Here is a 14,746-nt window from a genome sequence, read left to right as displayed (position 1 = left end):
GGAGGAGGGCGGCCGGGCCGGAGCGGAAGGGGGAAGGAATTTGGGCCGAGCCCGAAAGGGAGGAAGGGGAAGATTATTTTCTTTTCTTTTTATTTAGTTTGATTAAATGAACTTTGTATTGTTATAATTACTTCTTGAGCTCCGAAAATTCATAGGAAAATTTCAGAGAATATTTAGGGCACAAAGAATATTACAAAATATTCTCGGCCAATGATTTTTAAAGGAAAATTTTAATCCCCTCACTATTTCACTTGGTTAAATTGCTTTAACTTTTATTTAATTTCTAGGAAATGCATTATTTAATGATTTTTAATCCTGAACGAAAATCGGGGCGTTACAAGCACTTTGTTCCATATGTCCACATACAAAATGGTTTGGCTGAATCGTTGATCAAAAGAATTAAGCTTATTGCTCGACCATTATTGATGAATTTCAAATTACCTTCGTCGTGTTGGGGTCATGCAGTTTTGCACGCTGCTGACCTTGTCCAACTACGACCAACTGCATATCATGAAACTTCCCCAATGCAGTTAGTATGTGGAAATCCTCCGAGTATTTCCCATATGCGTAAGTTCGGATGTGCTGTATACATACCGATCTCACCACCACAGCGTAACGCTATGGGCCCACACAGGAAGGTGGGGATCTATGTGGGATTCAAATCTCCGTCGATCATAAAGTATTTAGAATCCTTAACAGGTGATCTATTTACTGCCCGGTTCGCTGACTCTATCTTTGATGAGGAACATTTCCCGGCATTAGGGGGAGACTTGAAGTACTAGAAAGAATGCCAGGAAATTGATTGGGATGCCCAGGGTATTCCAGCCTCAGACCCACGTACTACTGAAGCTGAACTTCAAGTTCAGAAAATTATACATTTGCAAAGACTTGCAAATAACCTGCCAGATGCATTTACCAATTATAAAGGTGTGACTAAATCTTTCATTCCCGCTCAGAATGCCAGAAAGAGTGGAGGTACCAAATAAAACCACTCAACTTCCACTCACTAAAAAGAGAGGAAGAAGTATGGCCACTCAGCGAGAAACAATTGCTAATAAGCAAAGAAAGACGGTAAATGCAAACCAACCTTTAGTTGGTACACACCAAATTGATACTATATATCAAGCAGATCGTGATAGTCTGCAACCTAGCTCGGTGGTGCACAATGCTGAGACTAGGAATTCGGAAGACCATAGACACATTGTTTCGGGAGATCACGATGAGTCTATAAGGGTTGATGAAATTGCCATCAGCTACTCTGAAACTGGAGAATCTTTTGATAGAAGAGCTACAATTGTCAACATTAATTTTTCTGAACAAATTGCTGATTGCCTCCAAGTTGATCCAGAACCTAGGTCTATAAAAGAGTGCCAAAAGCGCTCTGACTGGAACAAATGGCAGGACGCAATTGACGCAGAATTAGCCTCGCTTTACAAAAGAGATGTATTCTCGGCTGTAATGCCTACTCCTCGTGGTATCTTTCCTGTGGGATACAAATGGGTTTTCGTCTGGAAACGGAATGAAAACAACGAGGTGGTGAGATATAAAGCAAGGCTTGTAGCACAAGGTTTTATGCAAAAACCTGGCATTGATTTCAACGAAACTTACTCTCCAGTTATGAGTGGTATAACTTTCCGATATTTAATATCATTGGCAGTACAAAATCGTCTATTTATACAGTTGATGGACGTAGTGACAACATATCTTTATGGGTTACTTGATTTTGATATTTACATGAAGGTTCCTGACGGAATCGACATCCCGAATCAGAAGGTAAATCGTAACATGTATTGTGTTACGTTGCAGAAGTCACTTTATGGCTTAAAACAATCGGGCAGGATGTGGTGCAACCGATTAAGTGAATTCCTTTCACTAAAGGGATACACTAAAAATGATGATTGCCCGTGCGTCTTTATCAAAAAGTCCCCCACAGGATTTTGTATTATCTCGGTATATGTTGATGATCTCAACATCATTGGCAATACACAAGATATTAATGAAGCACGCCATCATTTAAAGACGGAATATGAGATGAAGGATTTGGGTCAAACTAAATTTTGCTTAGGTCTACAACTTGAGCATTTACCTTCTGGAATCCTTGTGCATCAAAGTGCATATACCCAGAAAATTTTGGAGAAATTTAATATGGACAAGTCATATCCTTCCAAAACCCCTATGGTGGTTCGATCTCTAGACATAGAGAAAGACCCATTTAGACCAAAGGAAGATGGTGAGGATGTACTTGGACCTAATTTCCATATCTTAGTGCTATTGGCACACTTATGTACCTTGCAAATAGTACGAGGCCAGATATTGCTTTCTCGGTAAATCTATTAGCTAGCAAGATACAGCGCTGCTCCTACCAAACGCCATTGGACTGGAGTTAAGAATGTCTTTTGATATCTTAATGGCACGAGAGATCTTGGACTTTTCTTTAAAAAGAACCAGGATTCGACTTTAATTGGGTATACTAATGCTGGCTATCTATCTGATCCCCACAACACCAGATCACAAACAGGATTCATATTTTTATAAGGTGGAACTACTATTTCATGGAAGTCTTCTAAACAGACTCTGGTAGCCACTTCGACAAATCATTCTGAAATAATTGCATTATATGAGGCATCACGTGAATGTGTATGGCTTCGCAGAATGATTAACCACATATTAACATCCTGTGGTATTGGTTCATTGGAATCACCTACCATTATCTATGAAGATAATGCCGCTTGTGTTGTTCAGATGAAACTGGTTATATTAAGAGCAACATCACTAAGCATATTGCTACTAAATTATTTTATCCTCATGAGCTTCAGCAACATGGAGAGATAAACATCTTGCAAACTAAGTCATGTGATAATCTTGCTGATTTATTCACAAAATCTCTGCCATACTCCACATTCTTTAAATGTGTCGAAGGAATTGGTATGAGACAACTTAAAAATTTGCCGGATTTAGGGGGAGTACATTCCTCTAGAAAATAAACTATTTTCGTCATATTATACTCTTTTTCCTTTGTATGAGTTTTACCCTTTAGGTTTTCTAATCCAAAGTTTTTAACGAGGTAATATCAACATAAGATTATATGTCTTATCATTTGGCTTTTCCCCACTAGGGTTTTTACTAAATGATAACTGTAGACATTATACTATTTTGAATCATACTATGAGCTTTACTCATAGAGATCTAAAAATAGTCAATAATATATCACGGTTCTTTCCTTATTTTTCCCACTGAGTTTTCGAGGAGTTTTACGTGATGTATTTAACTATAATTATTTCTAAAATTATATTTACAGATATTTGGAACAATGAAAGAGCAATGATCAAAGCTGAATTCGATCAAGGGGGAGTGTTATGAAATAACAAGGGTGATCTCATCCATATAAAAGGATGGATCGCAACCGAAGGCAACCGCGCCTCTTCCTAGGCGCTCCTTGGCAACGGACGCGATGGGAACCATCGCGTCTCCAGTTGCCACCCCTTCCCCATCTATAAATTGTATCGCATTGATCAATAAAGGACACCCGCTCATTCGCTCTACTGTGTTCAATTCTCTCTCTCGCTCAATCTCTCTCGCTCCAATCAATCTTATTCACAATAGGAACAATTTGTCTTCCTCTCAACTCAAACAAGTGTTTTACGCTAATCATAACTACATAAAAAAAATTGTATTGCGTGACAAGGATGTGAACGAGCGTTCAAAGCAACAAGAATTCCATTTTTTCCATTTAGTAAGAAAAAACTGAGTTGTTACAACTATTCTTTTTCTACCCGTTTCGCACAGCTCTAGTTCCCAACTCCAACTTATCTGAAGCTGGAAGTGTGAAACGGTACAGATTCTTTATTTTTTGAGCGGAGTTAGCAGAGCTGCTCCACAAATTTGTACTACAAAGGTGGAGCTGGGTTTTTGCTGCTCCACAGCTCCACTCCACCTCAAGAGACCCACTACCCTTTAGTTTTTAAGTGTATTTACGTAAAAATGCCACTAAGCTACCCCTTCATACCCTCTCCTCCCGTTCTCTCTCCTCTCTATCTTCCTCCCATCCTCCTCCGATGGCCGGCTGTGGCGGTGGCATGCAGTGGTGGTGGGCACGGGCCTCAGCACGTCAGCGGCGGCGTGTGTGCGGGTGACGGCAGGTGGTGGCGACGGGCCCGTTGGCCGCGGCGGGCGGCACGTGGTGGCGTCAGCGGTGGCGTGCGACGTCGGCGGGCGGTGTGCGGGTGGCGGCGTCGATAGGCGACGTCGCGCGGGCGACGGCATCGACAGGCAGCGGCCCGAGGCGGAGATGCATGGGCTGACCGGTGGCGGCGGCTCGCAGGGTGCCCGACGGCGGCAATGACAGGGTGACGCCTACAAGGTGTTCGACGAAATGGCGACGTGGCGTGGAGCTGAGTAATCTAGCCAAACATTTTCTATACCCCACCTCAGCTCCTATAGGAACCAACTCTCACTAGAGTTAGAGTTTAGAGTTGGGAGTTGGAGTTTTGAGATGTACCAAACGGGCTTTAACCGGAATGCCACTACATATATGTACGTGGGTGAGTTTCTTAACATAGTTTTAGTTGTCATTGATTGCAAAAAATTCTTGCTTGTTTGATAGCAGGACATATCTAAAGAAAGGAGTATCAAACTGATGTAAGCTTTTCTGGCATAGTTGGAAGGCAATGTGGATCAAGTAAAAATAAGTAATAATAGAGGCATGTTCCAATCTATTATAAATAATATATAGCCCTAACTCAAATTTATTATACAATTAGCATTTTCTAATGATACGGATTCATTTTATATTTCGCAGGATCTTAAATTGTTAGGCACGGCCCCTCGTAACAACAATCTCGAAAACCTATGCTTTTGGAATGACGTCAAAAGTGACAATGCTTTTACCGAGTCATATGGCCCAAGCCGTCTAATTAACCATGCGGAAGAAATTAAAATGGGAACAACTCTCATGCATGCCAAATAAAGAAACAGAGCAAACCCAGCCAACTTTTGCTGTCAATTGCCATTGTTATCTTGCCTCCTCGATCGAGAAAGATCATCATATTCTGCAATTAACCAATCACCGCGTAATTAGTTCATTTACCTTCTTCAACCTCGGTATCCTCCCATCTCATCGATCAAATGTTGTGCACTTTCAAGATCAGGAGCCTCCTCTTCCTCTGCACATTCCTCACGGGAGCGTTGCTCTGGTTCATCTCCCATTTCCTCTGGTGATCCATCCATCCATCCATCCAATTTATCCGCCATTGATCCGATCCGATCCGATCAAACCCATGTGTATCTGAAATCTAGAGAGATAAGAAGCATCGATCGATCGATCGAAGGATGGTTGGTTCTTGTCATGCATCTTCATCATTGTCGGATCTGCCGGGGAGGAAGAAGAAGAAGTGCTGCTGCTGCCCAGGGTTATGAGATCGATGGACTACTACGAGATCCTCCACGTCGACCGGAGCGCCACCGACGACGACATCCGCCGCGCCTACCGCCGCCTCGCCATGCGGTGGCACCCCGACAAGAACCACACCGGCAAGAAGGACGCCGAGGCCAAGTTCAAAGACATCACCGAAGCCTACAACGTATGTTAGATCGATCGATCGATTTGTTCTTGCGAATTAATGGATGGTCATATGATTCTTTTGATCAATGGATGGATGGTCAGGTGCTCAGCGACGCCGGGAAGAGGGCGCTGTACGACCAGTACGGGGAGGAGGGGGTCAGGGCCGGTGGCGCGCCGCCGCAGCCCGGCGGCGGCGGCGCCGACGACATCTTCGCCGAGTTCTTCGGGAGCACGCCGTTCACGTACTGCAACACGGGCGCCGGCACCACGGCGCGCGCCAAGCAGCAGGCGGCCTGGGACGCCGGTGGCGGCGGCGCGTACTTTGGAAGAGGCGGGTTCGCCCGTGACCACGGCGGCGGTGGCGCGGCGGCGGCGCCCCAGCCGCCGCCGGTGGAGAGCAAGCTGGCGTGCACCCTGGAGGAGCTCTACGTCGGCGTCACCAAGAACATGAAGATCTCCCGCAACGTCGTCGATGCTAGCGGGTAATTATAAAAATGAACTTTTTTTTTAATCTTGGTTCCAAATTTGTGCAGTAATTTTTTATTACATGACACTAGTAATTTTCCCGTGCTAACGCTACGGCTATATTTAATTTTATTTGATAAGTCGGATATAAAAAGACATATATTTCAGCACTTACACATAAAATAAATCTAGTGAGTTATGTATTATTCTGGTCTGAAAAGACAAGTAACTCAACTCATGAGTAGATCTTTTGCAAGTAAATTCCAACATAATTTCTGTCATGTTCTCATGTTAAGACTATTTTTCATCAAAAGTTTTTATTTAAAAATTTCTTATGGTCAGGCATTTTTTCTAAAATATGTTTCATTTTTTCAGTATAAATCTTAAAAATGTAATGGATGTCTACTAAGGTTGGTATATATAACATAAAATTTACAAGAGGATAGGTCTATAATTTTCATGGCTCGCAGCTACAGCTAAAGCATAAAGACGTGCACAAACAGTAATAAGGAATTTTTCACGCTCTGTTAGCCAGCTGACAGGGTGCACGATTCAAAACTTGCAAAAGATCTACTACTCATTTTCGGGCATGCGTTCAGGCAATTTTTCATTCTGGCAGCTATGACCGAAAAGGTTGTGCAAATCGATATGTGATGCATAGAAGAGAACCTGCAAAATTCTTCATAGAGCATATCCTATAGTGCCCTTCAGTTCTGAAAAATGCCTAAAACTCATTAGCATCAAGGATCAATTATTCTAGTGTCATTGCCTCTTAAAAATAATTTATAGAACTCATTAGCATGCAAGGAAATTGACGAACTAAAGGACAGAAGCCAACACAATGGAAGTCATCACAATAATCTGATCCAACTTTTTTTTTTCATAAAACTATTGCAATTCTCTTTCTTCATCAACATCCTGCAAATAATTACACGATGTTCTCCATGATTCATACAAAACAAAATCATCCTGAAGCTTTGCTTTCTCCTTGAGAAGCTGGTTACTATACTCATTCCAAATGCCATACAAATGTCTATTTCTCCAATCTAAAGAACAGATCAATATCAACCCTTACTAAAACCATATGCTTTTGTCATGTGATCTTTACAAAGTGAGCATGATCTAAATAGCTTTTTCCCATGGCCTCCACTTGCCTGAAAGATTGAACAATTTACCATTGATCAAATGCCTAGCTGCTACAACTCATATCATATCATATCTGTATGCAGTTTTTGTCTAAATATAGTAAATAGAATCATGATGCAGACCAATAACCACATAAATATAATGGAGCACACCTGAAAAATCATGCCTAAATTAAGGAAAACCTGGTAGAGATTGGTTCTTTAATCCTCTCACAGCACACCAAGAAAAGGACTACAGGGAAAAAAATCTCATGCTGTTTGTGCTAGGCAGTGTGGCGATCAATCTCGTGGATCCAGATTTCGGAGTCACGTTGCTGTGTCGGGCAGACTTAGTTTGCATACTATGGTACTAATAATGCCCGCTCCAGTCATTTGAATATCATAAATAGATGAAACTCAGAAATATCCAGATTGAATATATCATGCAAATATCCAGAATTCCAGATATGCACGGTAGATTGTTCCATCAATCTACAAATCCATGTGTGCCTGAATACTGGAAAGTGCTGAATTTCCTTTGTATTAAATGCCTTACAACCCACAAATTTCCTTTGTTTTAGTTTATCAATTTGACGTGGCCAAATTTCAAGTGTGAGTGAGCAAATACAGTACTGAGCTTCTGAGGGTAAAAACTATGTTATCTTGGGTTATTTTTTGTATGAATCAGCAAGTATGAGTGATCAATTTGACATGTTAGACAAGGGAGGATAGCAATCCAGTGAGAAACCTATTTACTCTGCTAGCTCCAAAAAAATAACTTTGCAAGATCACATATTTTTTTTTACTGAAACCATATTCCTGTTTACTTATTGAAGGGAAACCATATTCTTGGTATGTCTGCCTTCGAAACAATTTACTCTGCTAGCTCCAAAAAAAAATGATCAATTGTTATATTTTGTTTACTGACGCCTGCAATTGCCTCCATATCATTCTTATGCAATGATTGTCTCATGAATACAAGTACATTATTCACTACTTGATTTTTTTCATTGGTAATTTTTTTTGTATGGAATTGGGTAAGAAAACATATAAATGTGATGAGAGCTGAGGAGAAACATGACCTGGTGGCCTGGTAGGTTTAGGTTTGACAGCTGTGTCCATCAATCTGTAGCTTCAAGGAACACATATAAGATGTAGGCAGTGTAGAAAACAGAAAACTGAGAACCATGGGATCATCTTGAAGAGAAACCCGTCAGATGTAGGCGTGTGTTTCATGTTGAATTGAATCTTATTTATCCCTAGCAGGGGCGGATCGAACTTGGACTTTTGGGGAAACAAACAAACAGAGCTCCATCCAGATCTAGAAGAGAAGCTAGGGTTAATGCAAGCAAATTTGAGACAAAAGTGGGTGGGAAAGAGAGAGAGAGAGAGAGAGAGATGAATCAGAAAGATGATGTGGGTGCTCACCGGGATGCAGCAGGACCACGGCACACCTCCCCTCCCCTGCTTTGCTCGCGAGATGGGGGGATTGGCACGGAGGCTACGATGCGGGCAGTCGGCGTCGGGGATCCGGTGGTGGCAACGGTGGCGCGGCGGTGGGAGGAGGGACCAACGACGGCTCTCGCTCCAACGACGGCTGCGAGAGAGGAGGGTGTCCGCGATCTAAAAGAGGAGAGGGAGGCGTAGGGGACTGGGAGGGAGGTGCGGTTTCCGCGTCCTTGGTGGCGGCGGGGCTGGGCGATGCGGATGCAGCGGCGCAGGGGAGGAGGGGCGGCGGGCGGAGGGGGGTGGCGGTGGCGAGATGGAGGGCAGCGAAAGGCGTGGCAGATGGGAGTGCGCGGTGATTTTGCCGGGGGGAGGGGAAGGGAGGCGATCCGATCGGATCGGATCGGGAGGGAGGCGGGGAGCCGTTGGATTTAAGTCCTCGCATGAATTTGAATTGTTGGATGTATGATACGATGAATGAGGAATGAGTAAAACTATTTGTTTAACTATAGAGTAGAAAGGCATATCCAACATGACACTCGCACACCAATAAATACGCACCTCAAAGAGAAGGAAACTAGTGCCACATCATATCTCACTAAATTCCGCTCCATCTATTAATATTATAAGTCGTTTTATTTTTTTCCTAGTTAAGTTTGTGCAAGTTTATGGAAAAATATATTAACACTTTCAACACAAAACAAATATATTATCAATAGATATTCAATGTAAGATCTTATTAAACTAGTTTGGTATTTTAGATGTTGCTAAATTTTTCTACAAATTTGATCAAACTTGACTAATAAAAACGTCAAACAATTTATAATATGAAACGGAAGGAGTATTGAAACTTGCATGCGAGAAGGCTAAGGGGCAAACGATCGCTGGCAGCGATCAGCCGATCCCCCCCTCCCCCACCCCCTTTCTCCACGTGGTTTCTTTTTTTAGCACCGTATTACTTTCCTATTTTAGTAAATTTATGCATCTAAAGTTTACACATCTAAAGTTGAAACCAAAAGTTTATAAGTCAAAAGTTTATATATCCGATTCAAATTTGAATTTGAATTCAAATATTTTTATATATAGTGTATTTCTATACATCTAAAGTTTATACACCTAAAGTTTATAGACCCAAAATTTATAAGTCAAAAGTTTACATACCCGTTTCAAATTTGAATTTGAATTCAAATATTAGTTTATAGACCAAAGTTTATTAGCCAAAAGTTTACATTCCCGTTTCAAATTTGAATTTGAATTCAAATATTAGTTTATAGACCCAAAGTTTATAAGACAAAAGTTTACATACCCGTTCAAATTTGAATTTGAATTCAAATATTAGTTTATATACCTAAAGTTTATAAGTCAAAAGTTTACATACCAGATTCAAATTTGAATTTGAATTCAAATATTTTTTATATACAGTATTTCTATATATAAATTTTTCCAACTTTATTTTTTTTATTTTTTTTAAATTTATGATGTAGTAGGAAGAGAAGGAGAGGAGTAGTGTATAGGGGGCTGGGGGTGATCGTTGTGGCTGATCACCCGCCCATTAGCCACCCACTTGCATGTGCGTGATATTTATAGATATTCGATTTGAACATTATCGGCAGGTAGAGTGATACACTCACAACTTCACCAACATACCACCAGTTCTTTTCTAAATTTGTGCCGAATCTAAAACAGTTTGTAAATAATTTGGTACAGGAGAATGAAAACGGAGTCGGAGATTCTGTCGATCGAGGTGAAGCCGGGGTGGAAGAAGGGGACCAAGATCACGTTCCCGGGGAAGGGGAACCAGCAGTGGAGCCAGCTCCCCGCCGACCTGGTGTTCGTCGTCGACGAGAAGCCGCACGACGTGTACTGCCGCGACGGCAACGACCTGGTGGCGGAGGCCCGCGTCACGCTGGCCGACGCGCTGGGCGGCACGGTGCTCGTCCTCGCCACGCTCGACGGCCGCGAGCTGCTGGTGGAGGTGAGCGGCGGCGGCGTCGTCGCCGGCGACGAGGACGACGGCGACGACGACGAGGACCCCGTGGTGTACCCCGGGTACGAGCTGGTGGTGCCGTCGGAGGGCATGCCCATCGCCCGCGAGCCCGGCAGCCACGGCAGCCTGAGGATCCGGTTCGACGTCGCGTTCCCGGAGCGGCTGACGCGGCGGCAGCGCGCGCAGATCAAGCGCATCCTCGACGCCGCCGGCTAGCAGCCGGTGGCTGGCGCGACGTGACGTGCTGTGCGATCGACATGCTTTTCTTGCTCAACCACAGCTTCATTAGTCTTTGTAAACTACTAGTACTAACGTGGATGTGTGTACAACCTTGCGATAAAACATGATTCCGAAAAGGTTAAGAAACACTCATTTATATCTAGATTCGTAGTTCTAAAGTATATCATATTGGAAATACCTATCACCGAACGTTCAATAGGAGACAAAACGTCGGAAGGCATGCAAGGTAGGATCCGTTGTCTATTTAAGTATTCAACCCATATGTTCCCAATCCTTGTCCTCTTATGTTCTCACTATTTCTTCACCGGTAGGAAGACAGGCGGCGGAGCTAACCATCATTACCGGTGGCGGCAGCGGCAGCAGTGGCGGAGCAGGATAAAATTATAGCGGGGGCTAAACCAAAGAAGCCAATAAAAATTAAAACATGTCTTATATAAAATGGCTATATTTCTAATACAGAGTATAAATATATGGATTAGAATTTTAGAGAGGTATTATGGGAGCTCTAATGGTCCATTAGGAGGTAGGGGGTCTAAATACCCCACAGCCCCCACGTTGTATCCGCCGCTGAGCGGCAGCAGCAGCAAGGCAACATGGAGAGAAAGAAAGTGATGAACACGTGAAGTTGGCCGCTGACACCGCCACAAATAGAAGGAGATGTGGAGAGATATGGGAGGTCAAGTGATGATGGTGGCTGGCTATCATCGGAGGTGCGACGAGGCAAGGATCTTGGAGTTCAGTGTTTGTTGCAATCCATTATTTGCTTTGTTGCACCTAGTTGTGGTATGATGTTTCATTGTTTTTTTTTAGTGTATATCACAAATAATGTTCTCTTTTTGTTGCAATCGGTACTTTTCAAGTAAGTGTTGCATCAAGTTAAAACTCATTAACCCAACCGATGAAACATTTTCTTAAAGAGTGATGAAATATTTTTCTCTTCAAGATACAAATAACTGATACATTTTGTTGAAATATTTTTTATTGGTCAGTGAAACATTTCAATACATGCGCTGCAACACTGTCCGGACATCCAATTTGTAGCATTCTCCATGTCATATTTGTATTAGGTTACACTTATGTTGGGACAGAGGGAGTAGATCTTTGCTTGGATTGATTTTTCAATAGGACTTTAGATTTAGTTGTTTTAGGTAAGTTCGGATTTGCAACTATTCACATAAGCTCATGGAAGGAGTAATATGGAGTATTTTCTAAGTACAAATTGGTAAAACATAAACAATGGAGGACTAACTCACTTATACTCTTTTCATTTTTAATAATTATTAGTGTGTTGACTTTTTACATGATTTTTATGAATATTTGTCTTATTAAAAATATTTAAGTATTTTTATCTTGCTATTACTTGTTTTATCAATAAAGACACTCGAAGCATAATTTAACTTTTAATAAGACGAACGATCAACCCACTAACTTTTCTCTCTTCAGTCACCTTAGCTAAATTGTTTTTAAGCCTAAACTTTTCAATGATTAATCTATGAATTAAATTATCTTACTTCTTTATTTCATCTTTAATTCACAAAGACAGTTTTATTATATTCCTTCTCTCATAGACCATATCATCTCAATTGTATTACTTCCTCCGTTTCATAATGTAAGACTTTCTAGCATTGCCCACATTCATAAAGATTTTAATGAATCTATGCATATTTGTGTGTCTAGATTCATTAACATTTATATGAATGTGGGCAATGCTAGAAAGTCTTACATTATGAAATGGATGGAGTATCTGTTTTTTATTGATTGGTTAGATAGTCATTTGCTTGTTAAAAAAATCATTTCCTTATTCACGTAAAATTGTACTTGATTTTTCATGTGGTACTCTTTACCATGCCCATAAAAGTACATACATGAAAAGGAACGTAACAAACTTTCATTATATAATATCATTAACTTTTTGCAAATAATATTAATCTTCAATGAAACAAATGTACACGGTATCGAGGAATCACATATCAAGATATGGATATCACATTTGTTTGTTTCTCTTACGGCTTATTTTGCTTCCCTTCTTTATAAGCAAATATATGATGCAACTACTTTGATGTATGGAGACAATATGGCATAATGCAAACTCTTCCCTTATTCAGATCAAACATGGTTCTTTAAATTAAAACAAAACAAATTCGAAAATAACATGATTAACCAAAACACCATTCTTCAGTTCGCTATTTTCTTGCACAACTACAAGAAAATCTTGATCTAAAAATAAATGAAATATGTGCAGCATGTAAACTCCTTTATCATTATATTTGTTAAAGATGTGAAAAATTACATTACCAAGACATGGCAAATCAGATCCGACAGATAGTTCTGCTTTAAATTATTGAGCTCACAGAGATCATCCAACAAAATATAGCACAAAGTATTTATACAATATAACATTATGAACATCATGCTTAAAATCAACATCTAACAGTCCAACCATAAAATTTGTATGTTTATTCACAAGTTGTGGCACGGATATAAGTGAAATATTACTACACAAGTCCTTCTTAGTACAAGAAATAACAAGAAAATCAACTTATGACAAAGGAATCTCAACAATGGGTTCCACTTATTAATGATTGCTCTATGTAGGATAAAAGGTGGACATCTGTAGTTCACCTTGAGCATACTCACCCTATTTAATTTTAGCACCAATTAACTTACCTTGCAAACTCTCATCTTCTTCTCAAGCAACGGGAGCCATGTCTGAATAATGAGGAACTAGGTCCCGATCTAATGAAATGTATTAATAAGTTGATTATGGAGATCTCAGTGTTGATGATTGTTGGTATTTCTTACGATCACAGATAAGATCCGCAAGTGCACGGATATACCGATGTAGCACTTTCCGTACGGAGTATTCCAAGGGTATCGAATCCAAGGGAACGTGTGTGATTATCTCCTCGTCAGGTTCATCCAAGGACACAAAGCTAATGTGGGCAGAGGGCAAAGAGGATTTCCTGATGAGAAACAGTGTCTAGGGAAAGCTTAACTTTAATCCTAACACAATACTTCAGGCACTGGCAACCCGCTATTCCCAGATGTCGCTCTACTACGTACCCGGACAGGGAGGACTTAAGTGCTCTTGAGGGTTGTCACCACCTCTACACCCACCTCAAACGTACTGTGGGATACGCAGCAACCACTGGAAATTAATTACCCAGACACCGCGTCTACGCGATTAATAACTACTGTAGTGTCGATCAAACACTAAAGCAATCAATATAAATAAATGGACTATAGTGAACAATGATCCCATATGCTAATTAGGAACTAACCAAGAAGTAATTCTCACTAGGCAAATCTTTATTACTCAGAATGATATTTCTATTAAAGCAGAGTAAATAACAAAGTACAAGAGATAAAGGAGGGTTACCGACAGCTCCGGAATTCCTCTGACTTCCTCTGACTTCTTCTACTTTATTCTCTGCCTATTCTAATATACAATAAAGTACACTAGAGCCTCTTCTAATTCAGCTCATGCTTTGGTGTGTGAATGAGGGAGAGGAGAGGGGTATTTATAGTGTGGAGGTGACTTGAGAGAGTGGAGATCCTCCAAGCATCCAATGAGCATCTTCATCCTCCTAGGCCATGTGTCCATTTGGATGATGGTTGGAGCGCCAGAAACGGTCATAACCATCATTGGGGAGCAGTTATCTACCGAACTGGACTTGGGCTAGGGCGAACGGCCTCCGTGAGGGTTCGGCCGAACCCTAGGGAGCAGTTATCTACCGAACTGGACTTGGGCCGTGGCGAACAGCCTCCGTGAGGGTTCGGCCGAACCCGGGACGGCTCCGTTTGCTCTGGTTTTCGGCCTAGACACTCATTTTGGGCCCCTTAATCCATTGGTATGAATGTTTGGCCCATTTGGAGGTGTTTAATTGGGTTCTTGGGTCCAAAACTCCATAAGTTCGGATACGA

The 14,746-nt window shown here is 41.4% G+C and overlaps 1 protein-coding gene and 1 long non-coding RNA gene across 2 annotated transcripts; one reads left to right on the top strand and one right to left on the bottom strand.

The window, feature by feature from the left end:
* The first annotated feature begins 4,972 nt into the window (after positions 1-4,972).
* LOC127781339 (uncharacterized) lies at positions 4,973-11,055 on the top strand. Its single transcript, XM_052308282.1, has 3 exons — positions 4,973-5,579; positions 5,663-6,042; positions 10,303-11,055. Exons 1-3 carry the CDS (start codon positions 5,412-5,414, stop codon positions 10,796-10,798), a joined length of 1,044 nt encoding a protein of 347 aa, XP_052164242.1. The 5' UTR covers positions 4,973-5,411; the 3' UTR covers positions 10,799-11,055.
* Positions 6,700-8,987, bottom strand: LOC127781340 (uncharacterized). The gene is made up of 3 exons (XR_008018980.1): positions 8,578-8,987; positions 8,232-8,470; positions 6,700-7,179 (listed from the first exon to the last, which is right to left on the bottom strand). It is a non-coding gene; the product is annotated as an uncharacterized LOC127781340 (long non-coding RNA).
* Positions 11,056-14,746: the final 3,691 nt, after the last annotated feature.

This window comes from Oryza glaberrima, chromosome 8 (assembly GCF_000147395.1).
Source record: "Oryza glaberrima chromosome 8, OglaRS2, whole genome shotgun sequence".
NCBI lineage: Eukaryota > Viridiplantae > Streptophyta > Magnoliopsida > Poales > Poaceae > Oryza > Oryza glaberrima.
Note: the sequence above shows the minus strand (reverse complement) of the source record. Positions and strands in the feature narration are given on the sequence as shown.